The 25,932-nt window shown below is 48.2% G+C and overlaps 1 protein-coding gene across 3 annotated transcripts in view; it reads left to right on the forward strand.

Moving 5' to 3' along the window:
- Positions 1 to 1,709: 1,709 nt before the first annotated feature.
- The window catches only part of PI4KB (phosphatidylinositol 4-kinase beta), a 28,377-nt gene continuing 4,154 nt past the window's right edge, over positions 1,710 to 25,932 (forward strand). Inside the window, exons 1-9 of one of the 3 annotated variants that reach the window (XM_061183490.1) lie at positions 1,710 to 2,106; positions 9,176 to 10,112; positions 14,676 to 14,720; positions 17,159 to 17,386; positions 18,761 to 18,988; positions 20,662 to 20,771; positions 21,360 to 21,464; positions 21,645 to 21,768; positions 22,487 to 22,752. In XM_061183490.1, the coding sequence (XP_061039473.1) occupies positions 9,204 to 10,112; positions 14,676 to 14,720; positions 17,159 to 17,386; positions 18,761 to 18,988; positions 20,662 to 20,771; positions 21,360 to 21,464; positions 21,645 to 21,768; positions 22,487 to 22,752 (2,015 nt within the window). In that variant the 5' untranslated portion in view covers positions 1,710 to 2,106; positions 9,176 to 9,203. Of the gene's footprint in view, positions 2,107 to 9,175; positions 10,137 to 14,675; positions 14,721 to 17,158; positions 17,387 to 18,760; positions 18,989 to 20,661; positions 20,772 to 21,359; positions 21,465 to 21,644; positions 21,769 to 22,486; positions 22,753 to 25,932 lie in introns of all 3 variants that reach the window. The other 2 variants (XM_061183491.1, XM_061183492.1) reach the window with 2 other exon arrangements.

Raw genomic sequence — 25,932 nt, forward strand, 5'->3', positions numbered from 1 at the left:
ACTATGTTTCAAAAAGCCGTCTTACAGCCCTTGGGATCCCTATCCCTTGAGGGGATGGATGTGTGACATTTTAAACTCTAGGGTAAAGCAGGGTCATCACCTCTCCGTACTTGCCAGACAGCTGACTGGGAGCTGGCCAAGAGCTGCTAGGCCTCACAGATGGACTGGTGATTCCCCACTCCAGACGAGCGGTGACAAATTTAAACTATCTTTGGCACTCTTGGCCTCTTTCTCTGCTCATCTTTCATTACTGTACTCCTGATTTAACCTAGCTTATCAACTTGCCCTCCCATGATATGACCAAATTCCCTTCAGGATGCTGTCTCCTCTTTTTTCTTTGACTGGATCATTTCTAGCAACTCTTCTTTGAGCTGGCTCACAGTATTTTTGAGAAACCTTTCATTCATTCATTCATTCATCATATACAGAGTGGCCTTCTGTATTAATTAACAATGTGTTCCTTCAGCAATCAGGTACCCCATTTGTTCTACTTTTGTACATACTGCATGTTTTACAGAGGTATTTTCAAGCTATTAATCTTTATTCTGCCTCCCAAACACTGAAGCAGTGACCCTCTTTCCTTTCGTCATCTATCCTATATTATTGTCCCAATAATAGTAATATAGTACTATGTATAGTAGTAACCTGTACTCTCTTTTAATCCTCACAAAATCCTGTAAAGTGTCAATATTCTTGGATCCACTTTGCAGACATAGAAACGGAGGTTCACAGAGGTTAAATCAGTCATTCCAAATCAAACAGCCTTTAAGTGGCAGGGAAGGTGGCATCCAGGATCTGGGCTCAAACAACTAGCCCCAATGTAGAATATTAAGTAAGGCCCTATGAGGGTTGGGACAGAGGTTCTGACGTAAAGGGTTCCTAGTCAATAAGCTATCTGATAAATACACAAAACCAACACCAGAAGTCCATTTGCGGGGCATATTTTTTATTTGTTTAGTTTTATATGGTTTTGTTTTGTTTGGAAGGAGTGATTATGCCCTCCAAGCTTTTGTCATTTCACTCACCTCTCCCGACCTGACCCTGTCCAGCCCCTCCCTGGCTGGATCGAGGTCCGGAGGCTGGAGGCCAAAGGCTGCCCAGGCAGGTGGTGACCTCGGAGGCAGAACCGCCGCCTCGAGTCGCGCCGCTAACGGCGAAAGACTGACGCGGTTGGACCGCGCCATTCCCCAAGGGATAAGGGGCGTAATCTTGGCATCGTCCTTAAAGATGAGTAGGAAAAGGATAGTGAAGGTGCCTTCCCCGCCTGCCCTTTGTCTTTCTGCTGTCCAGCTGGATCCCCAGCGTCCATCCCCTGACCTGATTTACTAAGGAAGTCGAGTGGAATAACGGAGGGGGAAAGCCATTGATTGCAATTACGGTAACTCGGTTGCTAAGCCGAACGGGCTCATTTACATATAATTTGCATGCTCCTGTGCTTACTGAAGTATGCGATAAGTCTGCACTCCTCTAACAGGGCACCCACGCCCACCTGCCACACTGCCGCTCACTGCTCTAGACCGGGAACCCCTTCCCCTTATCCAGCAAATTTTACTTCCCTTTCGGCTTCCTTAGCCTCGCAAACGCTGCCTCTTAGGTCCGCCTCCCAAAGATTGGCCCCTCCTCCCACCCGTAAGCTCCTCCCTCCGTCTTCTCCTCCCTCCCCAGCTGCCAAATCTCTCTTCCCCGCCCCCTTCTCTATTTCTGAACAGGCATGTTCCAGGCAGCTCACCCGACTCCCTAGATTACTATGGGATCGGTAGGGTCCTGAGCGTCGGAGAAGCAAGAAAGCGTAGCCCACGAAGAAAGGCCTGAACTCAGAAGAAAAATCGAGATCTGCTGGGGATTTTTTTTTTTTTTTTTTGGTCTTGGTTGTGCGAGGGAGGAAGAGAAAGTTGTGAGGCCCGGTCGAAAGTGAGGCAGCGCGAAGGCCCCCTCAGGCGGCGCCGAGGGCAGCCCCGGCAGCCGGGGCCTGGTGCAGCCGCCGCGGCCGCTGTCAGGGAAGCGCAGGCGGCCAATGGAACCCGGGAGCCGCCGCTGCTGCTGAGGCGGCGGTGTCGGCAGCCCGACCCCGACCGCCCGCACCCCCTCCGCCGGGGTCCCCCGGAGGTGAGCTGCTCCTACCCCGTGAGTGCCCCCTGCTCTGTGTGTGAAGGGGCCCCTCTCCCACCCTGTCCCGCACAGCGTCCCCCGCCCCCACACCTGGGTTTGACTACAAAACTGCCCTCCCGGAGGCAGCTGCACCCCGGGTTCCTTCTCCACCCTTTCTTCCCAAGCCTGGGGTCCTCCTCTGCTTTTTGGCTTCCTCTTCTGTTTAGCTCCTCCCTCTGCCCGGGGATTCCCCCCTCCCTCACTCTTATCCCTGTTGCCTCCGTCCCGAATTATTTTAAGTCGTCAACCCTTTCCACATCACGACGCCTTTTATAATGTCCATCCTTGTTTGTCTTTCCTCGTTGTCTGTGCTCCAGCCCCGATCTTTCCCATGGCCTCCGCCTTTACCCCTTTTCCTATTTTGTCCCTTTCCTCCGATGTCTCTATGCCACCCCAGCACTGGGTTCCCTTTTCCCTGATCTAAAGATTGTGGCCCTCTCTTCCTCTGCTGCTTCTGATTCCGTTACCTCACTGCCAGCCACCCACCCAGCTCCTGGCTTCCAAGAATTGTCTATTCCCTTCTCCTTAAGGCATCTAGGCTCTCACCATCATTCCCAAAGTACTACTTACAGTCTCCTTTGATCTTAAGCCTTGCCCTTCTTCTCTGGAGTGCTTTATGATTCCTGTAACTTTCTTTAGCTTCCCTCTACCCTTCCTCAATTCCCCCAACCTCTGGAGGTTTGTTCCTGTAGAAGAGAGATCTGACAGTGCCCCTTCCCATTCAGGATTTCCAACTTCGACACCTCCCTCGAGTTTCAGGGGTTTTGCTGATCCTTGTGACACTTGGTTCTGTTTTCCTTATGGTCTTTACGTGTTCTCTGTCATACTCTTTACCTTTACATACCACTGATTTCTGGATCAGCTAAACCTTGAGCTAAGAAGGAAATGTGTTGGGAGGAGGGGGAGCCTCAGCTGTCTCAGGCTTTTCTCTGGACAGAAGGGTGTTTCTGAAGGATGGAGCAAGTTTAAAAGAAGTTCCTATCAGACTACACTTTGTTGGAGGAACGAACAGTCCTGCATGGAAACTGAATGAGGTTGTGAGAAATTTTGTTTTGGATTATTTAATTGTAGGCTTGTCTTAAAGGGATCACAGAATAGAGTCTCCTCCCACTCCAAATAGGAATCAGTTTACTGTCTGTGGCTTCACTAGAATGGTTTTGGTTGATTCCTTAAGAGTTTAGGCCTGGAGTGGGGTTGGTCAGGGGGTAACTGGGAAAAGGAACATGAGACAATGGAAAGAGCTTGTATATTCAGAATCAGGACTCCTGAGTTCAGCATGTGACTTCCTCACTTGACCTTTAGAGTGACTTTTTTTGGGAAAATGGTCCACTCTGTAGGCATCAGTGCAGTAATAGGCTTATAGCAGGATGTGGGTTGGGGGAAAAAATTAGACTTAATTATTTGTTTACAAAACATTCTGGGTTCCTCAGACACAAGGTATTTATGAGTAGTGATTTAGTTGTTCTGAGAATTTTCTTTCATTCTGGTCTCTCTGTTGGGCCTTTCTAGTCTTACAACCATAGGAGTAAATCAGTTTGAAAGACAAGCTCCAGGCCAGCTTCTTTCATCTGCCTTGCTTTTTTTCCCCACAGCTGTAAGTTGCTGACCACCTTTGCTGTTCCTCTTGTGCTTGAACCATAACTCCAGATTCTGTAGATGGAAAGTATGTTTGTGGGAAAGTACTTTGAAGAAACTGGCTGGAAAAGAAAACTTGGAGTGAGTTAGGACTTAGGAAACTAGTTGCTTCCTTGTATGCCATGTCTCTTGGCCTGCGATAGCGAAGAGGGCATATGAAGTTCCATTCATCTTCCTACTCTAGGCCTGTTTGAAAGTAATCATGCTACCTCATCCCACTTCTCCCTTTGTCTCCCTCCTCGTTAGCCAGTGTCCAATCTCATAATTCCCCTTTTTAGGAGCAGCTTCACTCCTTGGAAGCACCCCCAAAGAGAAGTCATATTTCCCCTAGTTTCCCTGCTTCCTTCTCAGAGCTGGGTCCACACTGCATGAGAACATGTTTGTTGAATGCCATCTAAAGCAGCAAATTGAGATTCTTTGATTTGGGGAAGAAGTTTGAGAGGGACCTCTCAGTAACTGGCATGAGACAGGAGAGGGCCTAGTTCAAGTGCATTTGGAGCTTGCAGCAGGAAGGAACAATTCAGAGAGAGGTGAGTGTACAGGTTGCTTTCTTTGCCATCTGTCTGTTACAGCAGGGGCTCCCAGAGCTGGCTTGGGCTGTCTGGCTGGAATCTGCTTATACCAGCTCTATAGCCCTGAACAGAATTCTCAGCCTGATTCAATATTGACTTAACTACCCAGAGACCACTGCTCTCCCTACCCTCCTGTTGGTAGCTTGAGAATGCCCTCTCCCCTGATGCCACCCTGCCTTGGGGCCTTGGGTAAGTGTTTACCTGGTTCCTGGTAGGGCTTGAGCCTGTTTGACTGCTCGGCTCTTTGTTTCTACAAGGAGAAGGTTGTACTCAATCTCCATTTTTACCGTTAAGGTTAAGGGGGAAAGATGAGCTCAGACCTCCTTAAAGAAAGGTTTGAGTTAAACCTTGAGACCTGAGGAGGAAATTCTCAACCACAGAACAGGCAGCTTAGGATGATTAGGAGTCTCTTTAGAAGAGCAACTTCTTTTTAAAAATTACTACTAAAGGCATACATGCATTTGAACAAATCCAATTGTACTTAAAGAGTTTATGATGAAAATCAATACTTCCTTTTCCTTCATCCCTACTCCTAGAGTTAACGTGTTAATTATTTCAGTGTTTCTCTCTGACAGTTATTGCCATAACCTTAGATAAAATGCTTGTGCCTTTGTTTCTTGGTTTATTAATTGTTACAAAAGAAGATTGCGCTTTAGAAGATTCATACCTCTTGCTTATATATTGTCATTTTTATTTCTACTGGAAGCCTGTGTAACTTTTTTTTTTTTTTGGCTGCGTTGGGTCTTCGTTGCGGTGTGCAGGCTTCTCACTGCGGTGGCTTCTCTTGTTGCGGAGCACGGGCTCTAGGCATGCAGGCTTCAGTAGTTGTGGCACTTAGGCTCAGTAAGTAGTTGTGGTTCACGGGCTCTAGAGCGCAGGCTCAGTAGTTGTGGCACACGGGCATAGTTGCTCCACAGCATGTGGGATCTTCCCAGACCAGGGCTCGAACCCGTGCCCCTGCATTGACAGGCGGATTCTTAACCACTGCACCACCAGGGAAGTCCCCTGTGTAACTTTAAATAACATATTTGAATCTTCTGTTCTTTCCATTAACTTTTAATAACCTCTCTTAACTATCTACCTTGTAGGATGAAGACATTGGCTCCCCTACTCTTTTTTCCAATTCACATGATCCATCTCAAAGGGGTCTTTTTTTTTTTCAAAGGGATCTTTTAAAAGGAAGTGGAAAATTTAGCTCACCTCTCTGCTTGGAGGCAGAGCACTAAATTAGATGATCTCTTAAGGGTCATTCTATGAAAATACAGAAACGTATAAAAACGTGAGGATTGATCTGAAGCAATTGTATTTATCTAGTTCATGGAAAAAGATTTCAAGAAGGGAATGGTGATTAACTGAGTGAGGAAATTGATTTGGGGCTCTTTATATCCTGTCCTACCAGAGACCAATCCACCAAGTCCTTTAACGGAGGCCATGGAGGGTTGTTTGCCTAGAATCTTTTGAGGTGATGAGAGGCGGGAAGCCATGTTAAGTGATAGCATTCCCTCCCCCCAGAGTCTTCTGCAGACATTTACTTAAATGCTCAGTCACAGAACACATGCATATGTACCCTCTCTGTCCTCTCTCACTGCTGCTGTTCTCTGCTTTGCCCTGAACAACCCTCTGATGCTCAGCTGAAGATTCCCTGCATTGCCCAGACATAACGTGTGGAGCCAGTCGGTTGTCAACATGCCCCCCAACCCCCCCACACACACCCCTTTCCTAGAAGCCAGCTGCTAGTCTGGGGCGGGGTCGGCCTCTTCAGTTCCCTTCCAGTCTCCCTGGAAGGCCAGTTTAGGCTCCCAGTGTGAAATGTGGAGCCTCAGTTTTCTGAATGTCCTTGAGAGCCATAGGAGTCATTTGATACTAAAGGTTTGGATTTCCTTCTCTCGTGTTTTTCTTGTTCTCTGACTTATAAGGGGAAAGGTGGTGAATACAGAAACTGTTTCTTCCTTTTTCGCTTTCTAGTTCTTTCTCTCTCTTTAGAATAGTTACTTATCAAAGCTATATTTTCTTTGCATTTGAAAATGAATGAATTGATGTTGAGGACCATCTCTGGATTTAGGTTTGGGAGAATCCATTTTTTATTTCTTATTGCCTAAATTGCCAAAACAACCTAAATTTCCTTCAACTCCTCCTTTTCCCCATGACTTGCTTCAGATGCCGGCAGTTCCTGAGGCTCAGAAAGGCCAGGAGGGAGGCCTAGCTCCAGTTTGGTAGTTTCTAGTGGCAGAGCTGCCTATACCGGAGAGGAGTTTGGTTTTCCTCCTTCTCTTGACATTGTCTGTTCCCTGGAGAGTAGAGGCTTGCCAAATTGGGGACCTGTTCTCTTCAGCGGGAAGTCCCCTGAATACTGTGATGTGGGATTTCTAACTGAGCCCTGGAATAAAAAAAATGATGGTCTCCTTTCCTTCCTTCCTGGTGCCAGTCATAATCCCAATTGTGACCATTTCCAAATCTTCTGTGTTTCCTAGTGAAGTCTGAGATGCTGTTTGTGGAGAATGTCTGAACTTCATTTCCCTTGCAAGTTTTGAAAAGTGGATTTTTAGGAGCTTTTGGTGACTTGGAAGTCTCTGGAGTAGAGGAAAAAAGAAAAATGTGCCAAGCCTAGAGAGATTGAGAAAAAAGAGTTGGTTGTATAAAGTGATTGAGGCTGTTGTGTGAGTTTCTAAGCAGACCTAAAAGGTAGTGGTCCCAGTTGAATTTGAGTGACCCTCTGGTGCAGAGTGTCCTACAAAGGTGCAGCAGGGAATGCCTAAAGCTTCCTTCTCATTATTCCTGTGCAACCCATAGTTGCGAGTGGAGACAGATCCGCACAGGCAGCCATGCTGGTTCTGCTGCTCAGAGGGCACTGCCTAATTTGGGAGAGAGCACAGTGAAAGAGTTGCCACCTTTTTGCTGATCCCAAGCTCAAAACTGCATCAGAGAAATTAAATTTGGGGATGAACTTCTTGCTTGACAGAGTTGGGAGAAAGATAAACCAAAGTAGCCATTTTTGATGCTTTCTGAGAACTTGAGTTCCCCATCTGTCTTCCTGCAAAACTTTAGTGGTTGACTGCTGGGAGTCAGGGAGCTGTACTGTATAATGTTGGGCAAATGAAGGTAACCTTGAGTCTTAACATTTCAGAGGTGCAAGAAGAGGCACTGGAAGAGTGGCAGTGGAAACCGGGGCTTTGCAGAGTGACTAGAGAATCTGTATCTTGAGCCTCCTTCCACTTACCCAAAGTATATGCACCCAGGTTGACTAGTGTCAAAGCTGATGTCACTATCAGTTGGAAATTACCTGCATTCCAGCTCCACAGCTGCTTCTGCCTTCCTCTTGCTCATGCTCTTGAGTGTGTCTTAGATTCACTCTATTTGTATTTTTGTGAAGAGGCCTCTGAGTCCATTGCTGACTACAGCCAGACTCCGGAGCTGGGTTGATCTGACATTAACAGTGTGCCTCTCCCAGTCCTTGCTTTGAAATTTCCTCCTGTTCTGCACTGATTCTCCTGATTTGGATTTGGTGAGGCTCTGAAGAATCATTCTAGAAAAGCAATGGCTTTTATCAACAGTGTTCTCTCACTGACTTTCCTTCTGAGAGTCCCTCCAGAGAGGGATTCTTGGTTATGTGCTTCCTGCCCCTCCCTGTTCTTTGGACATTCTAGACACATGAGTTCCAGCCTGATATCTTTTTGCCTTCTCACAGCCCCTCCAGTTCTTGGAGTGCGTGTATGAGAATGGGGAAAGTAGTGTTGGGATAATTGTTTTGGAAGAGTCTCAAGTAACGAGTATTAACTGCAATTCACTTCCCTTATAAACAACATGTGTGTGTGCACACGCATTGTTTACTAACCTTTTAGGTGATTAGGATTCAACTAGCATTTGTTAAGTACTACGGTGTGCCAGGGACTGTGTTAGATCCTTTTACACACATAAAGTTATTTATTCTACACAGCAATAATAAGAAGTAGATATGTTTTTCCCATTTTGCAGTTGAGGAAACTGAAACTCAGAAGATATGTGGTTTGTATAAGTTTACACATCTCATAATGGCAGAGCCAGGATTTTGAACCTCAGCCTATTTGACTCCAAGTTCAGGAGTTTTTCCACTATCCTTCAGGTGCCACAGCACTTGAGAAAGGGAGAATGATGTCATGAAGTCAGACGAACAGAGAAATGGCACACTTCAGCAGGGATGATTGTTGTTTTAGAGCTTTTTCTTCTCAGTGAAGCCTGGTGTGGTATTTGCTGGGCCTTATTTCTTGGGAACTTTGAGTCTAAAAGGGAAGGTAAGAAAGTATCTGTAACTAGAAAAATACATCAAGATTTTAACACTAAATAAAGGTGAGATGTTCAGGACCAGTGTATGGAGTGTTATATGAGTAAGAAAATACAGTTCAAAGAGGAAAAGGAAAAGGTTATTGGCAGGCATTTAAAGGGAGATATGGAGATAGAAAAGCATTTGAAGAGTTGGGGACAAGGGAATTAAAACCAGAATTGCTTCCCAGTCTACCTGAAGAATTTGTAAACCTATATGAACAAAACACATATAAAGCAGCATTCTGCAAATACAAGTTAAGAATAGAGGCTAAGCTGAGTAACTAAGTGCAGAAGGAATGAAGAGTAATGTAGCAATCAGAAGTGGAGGGAGGTAGTCAGGGAAAGCTTCCTGGGAGGAGAGGACTTTTCATCTGATTTTGAATGAGTCCAGGAAGACATAGAGAGAGGAGGTGCCAGGGAAGGTTTCATGGTGAAGGGAAGACCTGAGGATGGCACCACTAACCAGTGTGTGTACGTGTCTCCCTTTCTGTTCCTTTCTCCCTCCCTCCTTCCTTCCGTAGCCTGGAAGCTCGAAGTCTGGCTGTGGCCATGGGAGACACGGTAGTGGAGCCTGCCCCGCTGAAGCCAACTTCTGAGCCCACTCCTGGCCCATCAGGGAACAATGGGGGCTCCTTGCTAAGTGTCATCACGGAGGGGGTCGGGGAACTATCAGTGATTGACCCTGAGGTGGCCCAGAAGGCCTGCCAGGAGGTGCTGGAGAAAGTCAAGCTTTTGCATGGAGGCGTGGCCATCTCTAGCAGAGGCACTCCACTGGAGTTGGTCAATGGGGATGGTGTGGACAGTGAGATCCGTTGCCTGGACGACCCACCCTCCCAGATAAGGGAGGAGGAAGATGAGATGGGGGCCACGGTGGCCTCGGGCACAGCCAAGGGAGCAAGAAGGCGGCGGCAGAACAACTCAGCCAAACAGTCTTGGCTGCTGAGGCTGTTTGAGTCGAAACTATTTGACATCTCCATGGCCATTTCATACCTGTATAACTCCAAGGAGCCTGGGGTGCAAGCGTACATCGGCAACCGGCTCTTCTGCTTTCGTAATGAGGACGTGGACTTCTATCTGCCCCAGTTGCTTAACATGTACATTCACATGGATGAGGACGTGGGTGATGCCATCAAGCCCTACATCGTCCACCGTTGCCGCCAGAGCATTAACTTTTCTCTCCAGTGTGCCCTGTTGCTGGGGGCCTACTCTTCAGACATGCACATTTCCACTCAACGACACTCCCGCGGGACCAAGCTACGGAAGCTGATCCTCTCAGATGAGCTGAAGCCAGCTCACCGAAAGAGGGAGCTGCCCTCCTTGAGCCCAGCCCCTGACACAGGGCTGTCTCCCTCTAAAAGGACTCACCAGCGCTCTAAGTCAGATGCCACCGCCAGCATAAGTCTCAGCAGCAACCTGAAACGAACAGCCAGCAATCCTAAAGTGGAGAATGAGGATGAGGTAAAATTCCCGGGAGGGACAGGGGTAAGCAAGGCGGCATGGAGACAGGATGTCTGACATAGGGTTACTCTGTCCTTTTCTCTCCGTCCCTCTGTTTCATTTCACCGATAAAAGCATGGAATGTTAGAATGGAAAAAGACCTTAGAATTCATGTATTCCAGCTGCCTCATTTTACAAAGGAAGAACTCGGAGACCCAGAGAGATAAAGTGACTTTCCTCAGGTCATATAGCTAACAGCAAGGCTGATACTCCTGACTCTGTCCAATGTGTTTTTACTAAACTGCACTGCCATTCTCTTACTGAGAACTGTGGCAGAGACCCTCCCCAGCCTGACTTGAAACCTGGGATATCTACCAGGACCTCTCAGAACAGCAACCATGGGGGAGGAGAAGGGACCCTGTGTGTGAATTTTGTGTGTGCTGGGGGAGGGGAGATGTTACGTAGAACCTCAGCTTCATTCTCCTAGCCACTCCTCCTCATAATCCCTCTCCCCCACTCCCTGAGGATCCTGCTGTTTGTTGACATAAGGGTAAGGTTCATTCCCTATCATTGAGGCATCTGCAGAATGCCCTCCCGCCTGCCTTTCCTTGGGGGAAAGGATGTCTTGCTTGTCTTTTTCCCATATCATTTGGGAGAAGCACAAAAGGAAGAGGGAAGCAGTCCTGGTAATAGAGTAAATCTTGGGCATACCCAGTGTCTAGTCAAGGACCTGAAACCTAAAGAAGAGAAAGCAGCAGTCAGGGTATCCCATTTAGGATATAGAGCAGGGATGAGATAAGCACATCAGTAGGTTATAATCACCTTTCATTCCATATCTGGACAGATAGCAGGGGAAGTTGCCCGGTGGACAACCGGTAGTATCAGTGACCTGATGTCCCAGCCAGACAATGGTGCCCCAGTCCCCACCCCACCCCCGACTCACCACCAGCCACGCTCCCATCCTGGCTGCCAGCCTAGCCTAGGAAAGAAGGGAGAAAAGAACGAGGAATTTGCGTTGTTGGAAAATGCATATAGTTGTGCTGGCATCTGCCTCTGTGGGGCACATAACCCACCCACGTTTTTGATACAATGGGACTTCTTTCAACTAGAGAGAGGTCAGAGTGACTAGGGAAGGGAAAAGGCAAGAGCAGGGGAGACTACAGAGCCTGGTCTCTCTGGAAATTCGGTATTTTATTATGAGAATAATAGTGAAGCTAAAGGAACTGACATTTATTGAGCACTTACTACGTGCCAAGCATCATGTCAAATACTTTACATTTAATCCTCACAACAACCCTAAGAGACAGGTATTATTTTACCATTGAGGAAACAGCTTAGAGCGGTTAGATGATTTGCCCCAGGTCTCTCAACCAGTGCATATCAGACCAGGCCTCAGCTGTCAGAGTCCATATGGGGAAGAACAGCCTAGGCCTTAGCCATGAAGGTTTCCACATCCATGCACAGGCAGAGCCCAAGTGTTCTCAGAACCAGAATAGACCATTTTCATTTCTGGTTGAGCTTGGCAGGGCAGCCCAGGGTCATGAAGGGAGGCTGTTGCACAGCAAGAAGAATCATCCAGAGCCGGCGGGACTAAGGTCGTGAAGTGTTCGGGAGCTCCTCCTCTTGGGGTATCAGAGGGAGCCTGTATCAGTATGAGTGGGAGCAGCTGCAAGTGAATCCCTTGGTGCCTCTTGGCTTTTCTCTGTAGGCATTTTGTAGTTCTCATCTTAGGACCAGAAAAACTGAGGCCTCTGGCTTTTCTTACTCTGTGTTGGTCCTCAGTCCCTCTTCCTTGCATCTAACTCCTGCCTAGGATGGGATTTGGGGTGATGCTCAGACACAGTTATTCTGTGAGTGCTTAAATCCTCTAGGTTGGCTTCTCCAGCTGCCATTCTTCCCAACCTGGCTCCTTTATCTTGGGTCAGTAGATCCAGGAAAGGAAGGAGATACCATGTCCCCAGGCACTCCCATGTTATCTGATGCTGGCAGAAAGAGACACCTGAATCCACTGTGGCTCCTCAGGAAATGTGAGAGTGAGAGTCACCAGGAGTCTAAGCATTGGAGTCTTCAGCACAGAGGTCTCTCCAAACCCCTTTGGCATTTTGAGGATACATCTTTCAAGGCCTTTGTCTCCCAAATACCAAGGGAATTGTTTTTCTTTCTTTCTAATACTCCTTCTCCCCATCATGCAACATTTATTCACTCAACATATAGCTCTTGAGCTTGTATACTGTGTGGAGCCCTGCACTAGAGGCAGTGGAGGATGTAGGATAAAATGCTGTCCTTCAGTCCAGGAACTTATAAGGTAGTATGGAGATCGCATTAACTAGGAAATTGTTTACTTTGTGACTCTTGATTTTGTATCCTGAAACTTTACTGAATTTATTAGTTCTAACAGTTTCTTGGTGGAGCTTGTGACTCTCTTGAAATGTTGATTCCTGCATGTGAGGAGGAAGTATACAGCTTCCTAAAACAAAACATAATTATCTCAGGTCTGAGCAGAGACTCCAGAAGGAGAGACACACTGCTCCCCATCTCTCGCTTTCCTGTGGGTTTGGAGTTTAATCCTACCCTCCTGCCACCAGTAGGGAAGCTCTGGAGGGTGAAGAGAGGCCTCAGAGAAAAGGCCCAGGTGCTCATACAAGTCTCTTCCTGCCTGGGGTATCCCTACAGAGTTCTTCTCTGCCCAGATCTCACAGAAGGTTGCTTTCTTTTAATGAGGCATCCTTTACACTCTCCCCTACATTCAGAGGGCTCTAGCACTGATTCCTTCCATCTCCCACCGTTCCCCACCCCTCCAAGCCCACTCCTTCAAAGCAGTTTCTCTCAGCCTAGTCAGGGAACTCTGTTCAGGCAGTTTTGCAGTTGTAACCAAATGGTAAATATTCTGGCGTAGGGTTGGGGGTGCAGGGGGCAGTAATTTAGCTGCTAGCCCCACACCCCACATAATGATACTTGTAGATCAGCTTTGTCTTCTCAGGGCTATAACCTTTGTACAGAGAAATATGCTGCATATCACACTGTAAGCCCCAGCAGGCCTTTCAGCCTAATAGAGTGTGATGTCAGCTTCTTGGCCTCAAGCTTTTCTCCTTGGAGCTGACTCAGTTTGAGTGACTCAAGCCTACAGAGTAGGAGAGAGGAGCAGGTCATGATTACCTCCCTTCCCCCAAGGCTGTTAATGAGTCAGGACCGTCCTGTCTGTAGGAGAGTCAGCTGGAGCGTGGCTCATGGAACCAATATCCTGCCTGCTTGCTGTTCCTTCCCCACCCAGCGCATGAGTAAAAATTGAACCAGTAAGTCACCATAGCCTCTAGCATCCTCACTACCTCAATTCTCCCTCCCACCCCTGCCCAAAGCAGTTGTTGCCTTGGGAGAGTGTTCGGCTTGGCTTCTCCCTCAAAGTGCCCCTCTCCCTAGGTTCTTCAAAGAAAGACCTGACTAGAGGACCTCCAGCTAGAATAGAACTTAAACCGTGGAATTAAGTAGATGCTTGAAACGCGGATTGCAGAGTAGCTCAGTGACCACTGCCCTCCTGCCCTGGGAGTTTCTGGGACTTTGTCTCTCAAGTCCAGCCCCCTCCCTTGCTGCACATTTGTGCACACATACTGCCCCTTCTTCCTGCTCTGGGAGACCTTGGTGGACAGAACCCAGGTTGGGTCTGTGCACGAGCTGCAGCAGAGCCGCTGAATGAGCTTCAGTACCGGCCCTTTCCCCTGTTTTGCTTACAGACACCAGTAAGACATAGGAATGGGGTGAGGTTTAGCTAAATCCCCTGGGCTGGGACTAGGACAGCTGCTGCTGGTCAGCTACTCAGCTTTCTCAGATGGATTCAGCTGGTACCTGGCTCCCCAACTTATGTCAAAAAAATTGTAATTTATTGAGTATCATGTGAAATACCCTGATAGGAAGCCTACAGAAGTTTGGTAGGTAAGAAAGTTATTCATCCTTAACTCCCAGCAGCATCTAGCCCAGAAGTTTCATGCTCATGGGTCCATGGTATCCCTTGTCACATGATTGAAGGTTGGGATTAGGTTTCCCAGGGTGATAATGAGGCTGATTAGAGAGGAGATGTACCTGGCACTGAAAGTTTAGCTCTTCTGCTTCCTCCTTGACGTTTCCAAGAAGCTGGAGGAACATGGGATTTCCAGCGTGGGGGCCATGAAGCTTGTTAAATTCAGTCTCTCGATGGTCGTCTCCATGGAGAAGGGGTTGGTTGAGAGCATGTGAGTGGATGAAGAGAAAGCAGGGAAGCTTGGCAGTGCGGTTACCTCCCTGAGGGATCCAGCTTTAGGATTTGTCCCAGAAGGAAGACTTGTGCAGGCAAGAATAGAAGGGAAGAAAGTGAAAAGCAGAGGACAGTGTCTCTTCAACCCTTCTGACCTCAGGGTTTGCACTAGCCTTCCAGCATCTTCCACAAGTGTCAAGATTCTGGACAAGTGGCATTTGTGGGTTGACTTTCTTTCATTAAAGCAGAAAGGTAGAGCTACACAAGAGAAGCAGTTATGATCCAAGTTGGAGCTAAATTCTTTGCCTTTGTCTCTCTCCCTTCCCTCCTTCTCCCCTTGCCCTCCGGCCCTTTCCCAGGAGCTCTCCTCCAGCACCGAGAGTATTGATATTTCATTCAGTTCCGTAAGTGGGGCCAGGCTGGGACTGGGTGGCAGGCTCCCCCCATGGCCGCATTTCCTCTCCGTCCCCAGGTCTTCTGAGTCCCCAGGCCAAGGCTGCAGTTAAAAGGTGCCTTTTCTTCCTGGGACATCAGCTCCTCCCTCCCAGGCCTCCCAGACCTGGAGGAGCCCCTGCTGTTTATTGCCAGTGCTCTGAGCCCAGGCTGAGTGGGGCTCAGCTGATCCTTCTCCCAGAGACAGCCGGGATGCAGTGCAACTCAGCCCCCAGCTCCTGGGTCTCTAGAGCAAACAGCTGGGAGAGAGGTAGAATTTATCCCTGGATTGGAGCCAGAAACTGCTTGGCAGGAAACCCTGAGAATCCTGTTTCTCCCACCCAGAACCCTTTCCGCATGGCTTCTGCCATCAGACCATCAAATACTTATTCAGTGTCTTCCAAATGCTAGGCCCTGTGCTGGGTGAGCTGACTCGAAAAGCAAACAGGATTTGGCCTGAAGGAAAGTTTTGCCTCCCCACAGCCAGTTTTCTTTTTAACTTCAACCACATTTCTTCCAGGTCCGAGTTCTTCCCTTTCCCAGCTCACTGCCCACGATGTTCCTTAATCCTCATTCTCCTTTCTTGTTCCCTCTGAACTAACCCCTGACCCTCTGGTCCCACAGGGTCTCGGACCTTGTTGCTGGGCAGAGACGTGAGAGGAAATGCTGGACCCTCTGGGAGTTTGGATGATTTTTTAACACTTTATTTTTGATTTGTCTACCCAATCAGTTTGTTCTGTGCTGATCCCCTTTCAGTCATGATTCCTATCTCCTCCCATGTGGCAGTGCCTCTCTCTCGAGGCCTGGGGTCATATTTCCAACATGCTGACGTAACTTAGGGGCCCCCGACCCAAATGCTGAATTGAGGATGGGAAGGAATTCTTTTGTTTCTAATCTGAGATAACTATGAATTGTTTGGGGTGGAGGGTCCTTGGGACCGTGACCATTTGCCACCTGAGTGGATGGATTAGGAGATAAGGATGAACGAAGGAGTGAGTCTCCAAATTTCCTTTTCCTTTCTTTCTCTTTCTCTATTAAGCCCCTGGGATATTTCCAGGGACCACAGAGGTCTAGTTCTATTGTCTTCCTGTCTTTATCTCTGTTCAACCCTGCCTCCCAAAGCATTCCTGACTGATTCAGACACCCTGTTTTTCATTATTGTATGGGGACCTGAGCCAGCCCGCTGTGGGGTAGAGGCTGAGAGATGACCCACCCCTTTGAACCCTGGCTCTGTGCACACACAGAGATGGGCATGGCACTGCCCAGCTCTCAAAAGAAGTTCTTTTTTGCAGTGTGAGGGAGTGAGGGTAGAAATTCTCACTCAGGAAACTAAGCAAGACACAGAGAGGGAGAGAAGCCTGGTGAGTGAAATACTACTGTTTCTATAAGAGGAAGAGATACTGTTCTTATCTAGGTGAGGAGAGATGGAACGGGGTGGCTATCCTGATAAAATGCCCCTTATGGTAGAAGGACTTAGGCTGGGAAAAGAGCCCTTCTTCCTGTCTAGCTGAGTCCATCTTTTTCCCCACCCCCGCCTTACTCCCCAGACTGACTTTGCCCTTTCTGAGAACGAAGTGCCCAACGTGAGCAGCCAGGCTCACAGGAGGGAGCTAATATGGGGAGCCTAGTCCCTGAGAGGTAGGGGAAGAGGATCCGAGGAGGATTCACTGAAAAAGACAGGTCTTGAGGGCCCTCATCAGGGGCTGAAAGGAGCTGTTGTTTTCTCCACCCACCTGCCCACCCCTACCTCCCTCCATCTGCTTTTTCTTTCCCCACTGACTGTTCCCTCATTAGGGCAAAGTCAGCTCATCCTTCCCTCATCCCCTGCATGTGCATTGACCCACTGTGAGAGATTGTGGGGTGGACGGGGATGCCGTGGAAAGCAACAAAAGTCACTTATGGACTGAGTCCTCCTTTGAAAGGGGAGATCCTGACTTGCCGTTCCCCTCCTTAGCCTTGTGGGCCCTGGCGGAGACCCAGCCCAAGCATCCAGGTGGGGAGAGGGACAGCCTCATTCTTGAGATGGGTGAAGCACTTCAGGTGTAAGCAGCATTTCTCTCTGGGTCCCTGGCTGACCTCTCTGGATGTCATCCCCCCACCCATCTTGAAGCCTTGGGACAGTTCCTCAGAAACTCAAGTCCAAGAGAAGAGGGGTGCACCTGGTGACCTGGATTCACACATCCCCCCCTTACCCTCAAGAAGTAGCCTGTGGAGGACTGTGCTGGCTTTTCCACCTGTTCCCAATTCAAGTTGACAGGGGTGGGTGGGATCTCCTACGAGGGCCTAAAGGTAGCTCCTTCCCTGGCGTTCTAGAGACACTGAGACTCCTGCCCTGCATGGCCAGGAGTGACTGGGACACTTTTTTCTGTGGTTTCTTCACCATCTTTTACTTCACCCCAACCCCCTGTAGCCCGTCAGACTGGCTCCCGAGCGAGAATTCATCAAGTCCCTGATGGCGATTGGCAAGCGGCTGGCCACGCTCCCCACCAAGGAACAGAAAACACAGCGGCTGATCTCAGAGCTCTCCCTGCTCAACCATAAGCTCCCTGCCCGAGTCTGGCTGCCCACTGCTGGCTTTGACCACCACGTGGTCCGCGTGCCCCACACCCAGGCTGTTGTCCTCAACTCTAAGGACAAGGTAGGTGGGCTCTGGCCCAAACCATTCCCCTCATCTGACTACTCCTGTCGTTGTCCGGGGTGTGTGTATGTGCCCAGGGGTGCCCCACCAGCATCCTAGACTCCTTCCGTAGCTCACGTGCACGTGTCAGCCTTGACTCCACCTGAGTACTGCTGTGATTCCCAGGGCCCTCCTGTCCCCCTTCTTGGGCTTTGTTTTTCTGGATCAAAGAGGCCTGATCTTTTCAGCTTGCCTCTTGCCATGTCTCAGGAGAGAGCCGCTCTCCTCCCCTCCTTACAGTCCTTTTGGTAGCTCTTCTCCAGCCCTTCTATAACTCTTAGGCTTTCCAGGTACAGCAACAATGAGAGTAGAGAAATCTGTGTTTCTAAGACCTTTTCTGATCACAGTGGGCAGGGAGAAGGAGAGAATTAGCTAAATTAGTCTGCTGGTTGAAATGAGCACTAATGGTTCAGATTTTTTTCCCAGGAGACGTATTGAAGATTAGAATCCTGCTTGGAACGGTGCCCAACTTTTTCCCAGTCTTTTTGTCTGTTTTTAGGACAAGCCCACAGAGGCATTCAGGCCTCTCTGAATGGGTGGTAATTGATGGTTTGGAATGGTTTTGCCCCGGTGCATCATCTATACATTTTGAAGCTCAGCTGAAACATTTTAAAGACCTGCGTACTCTCTCAGCCAAATTCTTTTTTTTTTTTTAAGACAGTGATGTAACAGTTTTATTTTTAAAATATCAATATTTACATGACACCAGAAAGTATATACTTTGGCAAGTAACTTCTCATGAAAAATTTTAGCTGTCAACTTAAAACTGAGGGGATACATGATTTTTCAGAATACTTATAGGAAGTACATAAGCAGAATAGCGTGTGGACCACTGCTTTACAAGACTGTGTCCTGTTCAGTTTGGGGGACACCTCTTGTAGTAGAACCACCTGGGGAAGGTGGACAGCTTTTTAAAAATGCAGATTCCTGGGCTCCCGCCCCAGGCTGAGTTACTAGATTTGGGTTGGGCCCCAAGTAGGTCAGTTTTCAACATGCACCCCAGGTGGTTCTCATGCAAACCAACATTTAAGAAGCACTATTTCAGGGGGAAAAACTAGTATTTTACAGTATTTCAGCCATGGCTGAAGAGGGTGACACCTCAGGTATGTTTTTGATTAAGGAGAGAACTGAAAGACGCTAAGAATTGAAGCTCACAAAGTAGCAGCACCCATTGGATAAGTTCCTGCCCTAAATATGGCATTCCTGGTGTCAGGGGACTGATGGATTCAGGTTGGAGCAGGAGTGGGCAGCAGGAAGAACCATGTTAGCAGGGTTGAGGTTTGGGGGGAACAGTGGTGGAGGTAAGTTGCAAATACTGTTCTCACTTACCCCCAGGCTCCCTACCTGATCTATGTGGAAGTCCTCGAATGTGAAAACTTCGACACCACCAACGTCCCCGCCCGGATCCCGGAGAACCGAATTCGTAGCACCCGGTCTGTAGAGAACCTGCCCGAATGCGGCATCACCCACGAGCAGCGGGCAGGCAGCTTCAGCACTGTGCCCAACTATGACAACGATGATGAGGCCTGGTCGGTGGATGACATAGGCGAGCTGCAGGTGGAGGTGAGGGAGCTCCAAGGGCACAGCACCTATTCTGGAACTTTCAATGTATTTGAGACAACACAACACACCCTGAGACAGGCTGAAGCAAGTACCCAAATGAGTGCCGTAGGTAGTGACAGGTGTGAGAGGGGACAGCTCTGAACAGCTCTAGTCTGGAACAGATTCAGGTGGAGCTCGTTTTCCTGCAAGAAGAATTTAGGCCTACTGTAAGAAGGAACTTCTAAGCCCAGGAGAGTGTGAAAAATTTAATCAAAATATATATTGAACACCTGCGATATAAAGTTGTCTTAGGAACGCAGAGAAGAATCAGTCATACATTCATTCATTCAAGGAATGTTTATGGAGGGCCTTCTTTGTGCCAGCCCTGAGTGCTGTGTGCTAGTAAACAAGGCTTGGCCCCTGCCTGCAAGGGGCTTATGAGCTAATAGGAGAGAGAACGAGGCCAGTCAGCAGGTAGATGTAGTGTGGTGTGATCCAGGTTGTGCTGGAGAGGATGGGGTGTCATGGGAGCACCTGAGGGTGGAGGTAGCACTTATTCCAGACTTGGGGTTGGACACGCCCCAAAAGATTTCCTGGAGGAAATAATATCTCAGCTGAGGCCTAAAGGTAGGTAGGAATTAGCTGTACAGGGTATTCCAGGCAGAGGAGGCAGCAAGTGCAAAGACTGGAAGACATGAGAGAGCTTGGCCCCTTTTAAGAATAGAAAGAAATTTTGTGTGGCTGTGATGTGTGGTCGTGAGATGACGAGGTGGTGAAGAATGAGGCTGGAGAGGCCGTCATGGGCCAGATTGTAAGAAGGATCCTGTAAGCTGTGGAAAGAAACTTGGATTTTGTTCTGGGGTTGTAGGGATCCAGAGCAGGATTTTATTAGAGCTGTAGCACAACCAGATTTCACTTTGTGAAAAGGCAGACTCTCTGTACTTGAGCTTACAGTCCAAATGGGGAGACTGGATGCAGACATTTAAGAAAAAAAATCTATGTATAAGATACACAACAAGGCAATGTGCAGTAAGTGATCAATGCGGTTAAGGAGAAATGCACTTGTACAAAGGAAAGAGTAAAGAAGGGACTTGATATGGACCTTGGGGTCTGGTAGAGTATTTTATAGTTAGAGAGAGATGGGGAGATAAGACTGAATGACTTAGGTTGAAGAAATGCTCAGAGGAACCTAGCCTGGAGAGGTTCTGTTCTGGACCCTAAGGGAGAATGCATCCCTGGCCTTGGGGAGCTCTCAATGTAAGGCTGAAAATTCAGCTTTCCGTGATGGTCATGGCAGTGGTTTGCAAACTTGAGTGCGTTAGAAGTCTTCTGGAGAACTTGTTAGAAATTCAGACTTCCAGATCCCATTCCCAGTAATTCTAATTCAGATTGATGGTGGGGTTTGGGATCTGCGTTTTAGCAGCATTCCAGGTAATTCTGATGCAGGTAGTTGACACATTGAAAAACACTGCTAGAGGATCTGTGTGCGGGGTGGGGTGGGGGGGAGCCTAGGCAGTTTGGGGTCTAAGTGGTCAGGATGGTGCGTAACCAGGGGAGGCTTTTTGGAGCAGGGTTTGGAAGGGAGGACTGATCGTGTCGTGGAGATGGCAGCACACAGGGTGATCTGAGGAGGAGGTGAAAGAGGCAACCCCTGTGCTCAGCGCTTCTGACCTGCAGTCCCCTGCTCTCCCCAGCTCCCTGAAGTGCACACCAACAGCTGTGACAACATCTCCCAGTTCTCCGTGGACAGCATCACCAGCCAAGAGAGCAAGGAGCCTGTGTTCATTGCAGCAGGTGACATCCGGTATGGCCAGACCATGTTGCCCGTCATTTTTCATCCCTCTCTTAGGCACTGCCTATCTCTTTGTCCCCTTCCTGTCTGTCAGCCTGTATCTTTCTCTCTTCTCTCTCCTTACTCTGTCCTTGTCCTGAGGCCACCAAACTTGAGGCGTTGAAGGTGTGGGTTGAGAAATTACTGGGCTACTACAGAAAGAAGTTAAATTTTAAAAGGACTCCAAAGGAATGAAAGCACCAGAGGAAGGAATTACAACAGCGTTTCCCAGAGTGGGTCTGAGGACACACGTGTCAGAATCCAGGGAGAGGGAGGAGATCTTGTTGGAAATGCAGATGCGGGAGCCACACCTGTTCTGAATGCAGAATCTTGGTAGGAGAATGGGCAGGGCCTGGTAATCTGCATTGAACATGATTACAAACCACCAGGTTAGCAAAAAGATATCAGTGGTGTGTTTCCTTCCATGAGTCTCTCTCAGCCCAGGTTTCTATCTCTGTGTGCCCAGAATCAAGAAAACAGTGCAGGAAATGCTGGCATAGACAGGGACATGAGGATCTGGGGTAACTCCTCCAAGCAAATGATATAGTTTCTTCCTGCTAGACGGCGCCTTTCGGAGCAGCTGGCTCACACCCCCACAGCCTTCAAACGAGACCCAGAAGACCCTTCTGCAGTTGCTCTCAAAGAGCCCTGGCAGGAGAAAGTGCGGTGAGTTGGGTGGGGTCCACCATCCATATTGTCTCTCAGCCCACCACCCACCGCAAAATCCATCAGGCCCCCAGGCGATCTGAGTCCTTACCTTGTGAGGAGTTTGATTTGGATTTTTGATAGAAGCCGTGTCTCTCTCCTCAACCTGGCATCACCCTTTGACATCTTTTTGCTTCTCAGGCGCATTAGAGAGGGCTCCCCCTATGGCCATCTCCCCAATTGGCGGCTCCTGTCAGTCATTGTCAAGTGTGGGGATGACCTTCGGCAGGAGCTGCTGGCCTTCCAGGTGTTGAAGCAACTGCAGGTAAGAGAAGGGAGGGAGAAAGAAGGGAAACTCAGCCCATCTGCAGGCCACCTGAGGTGATCACTCAGGTCCTTCTGCAGGGAGCTCTGCTGGGGACCATCTTCCTGCCCAGGTCTAAGTTGGATTTACGTTAAACTAAGCTGGTGCTCCTACCAGGAAGTACAGCCCCGGGAGCAGCTCCACAGCGACCTCTTGTGGCCCTTTTGTGACTGGCACCTGTTCTGATCACTGATCGGAACTCCCAACTGATTTGCAGCAAGTGGGTTGCAGTGGGCTGAGATGTCAATCCCTGACCCCCAGGTTAGTTGCCTACAAGCAACTTCACCTGTTTAATCAGTTCTTTATATAAATATTTTCATTTTCTGGAGAAACTTTCTCTGACCCTAAATCCTTTTTGGTCTTTTTCCCTGTTCTTTCAACTTGGGTTAATAGCTCCCACTCACCCAGCTAGGGAGGTGACAGCGAGGTTTCCTCTTCTCCCTCCCATTTTTGGACATCTCTCTATGAGATACCTTTTCCCACATGCCACCTGTGTCTTGTCAGACCCTGGACTCCGTTCAAAACTTCCTGGTTCTCAGTGGGATCGGGGGTTTTACTCACTTGGTGGCCTAGAATTCAAAGCCACTAAAGATGGGAACTGTCCAAGGTTGGGGACAGAGGGGAATTTAGCCTCCTCCCCCCATTTAGAGAGTCACAATGCCTCTGTGTTTCCTCACAGTCCATTTGGGAACAGGAGCGAGTACCCCTGTGGATCAAGCCATACAAGATTCTTGTGATTTCGGCCGACAGTGGCATGATTGAACCAGTGGTCAATGCTGTGTCTATCCACCAGGTGAAGAAACAGTCACAGCTCTCCTTGCTCGATTACTTCCTGCAGGAGCATGGCAGTTACACTACTGAGGCATTCCTCAGTGCCCAGCGCAATTTTGTGCAGAGTTGTGCTGGCTACTGCTTGGTCTGCTACCTGCTGCAAGTCAAGGACAGGTAGGTGAATTCCTGTCCCTCGTCCTAACCTTTTCTTCAGGGTTCCCTCTGTCCCTTCATTTATTCATCACGACCTTCCATTGCCAAAATGTAAAGATGAAACAAACAACATATTTTAAGCAGAGACAGACACGTTCATGTGCCATTAAGGCTAGGAGGCAGACTGACAAGTACCAGGGAAAGGGCCAAAGAAGTGAAGGATTTATGCAAGGAGCAAGGGTTTGAGCAAGCAGGGTCTTGAAGGACGAATGGGAATGAGGACAGAGAAAGCTGTGGGGGAAGGATGTCCCAGGCAGAGGAAACCGCTCGAGGTGATTAAAGCTTGGGCCACACTGCACGGCACAGTAGTAGCAGTGACGTCAGATAAGTTGAGGCCAGATTAGTGGGGCCTTCTTATGAGGCTGAGGAGTTTTATTCTGCAGGCAGAGGGAATGCCATGATCCAGTCTGTGTTGAGTGAATGTGCCCTTTGGCACTGTGGGTGAGGTTGGATGTAAGTGGGCCTTTGCAGTGAAGCTAGAGGTAATGAGGCCTGGCCTGAGGGCAGTGGTGGTGACTGACGGCAGAAAGGAGCAGATGGATGTGAGAGACGTGGTGGACACAGAGTTGAAACCCCCAGCCCTAAATGCTCCTCCTTGTTCCAACATATGATTTCCAAAACTCTTAAGTATCTGTTGTTTTGCCCAGAGCTGTCATTTCTCTCGATATCATGTGACCTTTATGAAGCTCAACTTCGCATATAGATGAACAACATACCGTACAAAGATAATTACACCCTTGAGGCTCTGCTTTTTAAGACTGTCTCCAGACAGTGACTCAGGGTCAATACCTAGAATGCTCCTGTGAGTTGTGCCTCTCCGAGGGCATAGGGCAGCTGTCCTGGGAAGGCACTAATTCAGTGGCCTGTGCTTCCAGTGATATGGCAGCACATTAAGATCAGCTAAACAGAGCCACTTATCAGAAATCTAGCATCTATTAAGTGCCTATGATGGCCTAACATTCTTTTTTTTTTTTTTTAATTGAAGTATAGTTGATTTGCAATATTGTGTTAGTTTCAGGTGTATAGCAAAGTGATTCAGGTATACACACACACACACACATACACATATATTCTTTTTCAGATTCTTTTCCATTATAGGTTTATACAAGATATTGACTACACTTCCCGGTGCTATACAGTAAATCCTTGCTGTTTATTTTATTATTTTTTTTTAAAATTTATTTATTTATTTTATTATTTGGCTGCATTGGGTCCTCACTGCTGTGCACGGGCTTTCTTTTAGTTGCAGCGAGCAGGGGCTACTCTTCACTGCGGTGTGTGGGCTTCTCATTGCGGTGGTTTCTCTTGTTGCGGAGCACGGGCTCTAGGGCGTGGGCTTCAGTAGTTGTGGCACATGGGCTCAGTAGTTGTGGCACGCAGGCTCTAGAGCACAGGCTCAGTAGTTGGGGCAAACGGGCTTAGTTGCTTCCGCGGCATGTGGGATCTTCCCGGACCAGGGCTCAAACATGTATCCCCTGCATTGGCAGGTGGATTCTTAACCACTGCACCACCAGGGAAGCCCCTGTTTATTTTATGTATGGTAGTGTGTATCTGTTAATCCCATACTCCTAATTTATCGCCCCCTTCCCCTTTGGTAATCATAAGTTTGTTTTCTGTGTCTGTGAGTCTGTTTCTGTTTTGTGAATAAGTTCATTTGTATTAGTTTTTTAGATTCCACATAGAAGTGATACCACATAATATTTGTTTTTCTGTCTGACTTACTTCATTTAGTATGATGATCTCTAGGTCCATCCCTGTTGCTGCAAATGGCATTATTTCATTCTTTTTTGTGGCTGAGTAATATTCCATTGTGTGTGTGTGTGTGTGTGTGTGTGTGTGTGTGTGTGTGTACATACACACCACATCTTATTTATCCATTGATCTATTGATGGACATTTAGGTTGCTTCCTTGCCTTGGCTATTGTAAATAATGCTGCAGTGAACATTGAGGTGCATGTATCTTTTTTTTTTTTTTTTTTTTTTTTTATTTATTTTCGGCTGCATTGGGCCTTCGTTGCTGAGCGTGGGCTTTCTCTAGTTGCTGCGAGCGGGGGCTACTCTTTGTTGTGGTGCGTGGGCTTCTCATTGCAGTGGCTTCTCTTGTTGTGGAGCACGGGGTCTAGGCATGCGAGCTTCAGTAGTTGTGGCTCACCAGCTCTAGAGCTCAGGCTCAGTAGTTGTGGCGCATGGGCTTAGTTGCTCCGCGGCATGTGGGATCTTCCCGGACCAGGGCTTGAACCCGTGTCCCCTGCATTGGCAGGCAGATTCTTAACCACTGCACCACCAGGGAAGTCCAGTGCATGTATCTTTTCTTTTTTTTTTTTTTTTTTAATAATTTTTATTTTTATTTTTATTTATTTTGGCTGTGTTGGGTCTTCGTTTCTGTGCGAGGGCTTTCTCCAGTTGCGGCAAGCGGGGGCCACTCTTCATCGCGGTGCGCGGGCCTCTCACTATCGCGGCCTCTCTTTTTGCGGAGCACAAGCTCCAGACGCGCAGGCTCAGTAATTGCGGCTCACGGGCCCAGTTGCTCCGCGGCATGTGGGATCCTCCCAGACCAGGGCACGAACCCGTGTCCCCTGCATTGGCAGGCAGAATTAGAGTTTTTGTCTTTTCCGGATACAGCCCAGGAGGGGGATTGCTGGATCATATGATAACTCTAATTTTAGGGTTTTTTTTTTTTTATAGTTTTATTTTATTTTATTTTTTATTTACTTACTTTTGGCTGTGTTGGGTCTTCTTTGCTGCACATGGGCTTTCTCTAGTTGTGGTGAGCGGGGGCTACTCTTCGCTGCAGTGCACGTGCTTCTCATTGTGGTGGCTTCTCTTTGATGTGGAACACGGGCTCTAGGGTGTGCGGACTTCAGTAATTGTGGCACACAGGCTCAGTAGTTGTGGCATGCAGGGTCAGTAGTTGTGGCGCACGGGCTTAGTTGCTCCGGGGCATGTGGGATCTTCCTGGACCAGGGATCGAACCCGTGTCCCCTGCTTTGGCAGGCGGATTCTTAACCACTGTGCCACCAGGGAAGTCCTAATTTTAGTTTTTTAAGGAACCTCCATACTGTTTTCCATAGTGGCTCCACCAGTTTACATTCCCTTTTCTCCACACCCTCTCCAGCATTTATTATTAGTAGACTTTTTGAT

Source organism: Eubalaena glacialis, chromosome 3 (assembly GCF_028564815.1).
Source record: "Eubalaena glacialis isolate mEubGla1 chromosome 3, mEubGla1.1.hap2.+ XY, whole genome shotgun sequence".
NCBI lineage: Eukaryota > Metazoa > Chordata > Mammalia > Artiodactyla > Balaenidae > Eubalaena > Eubalaena glacialis.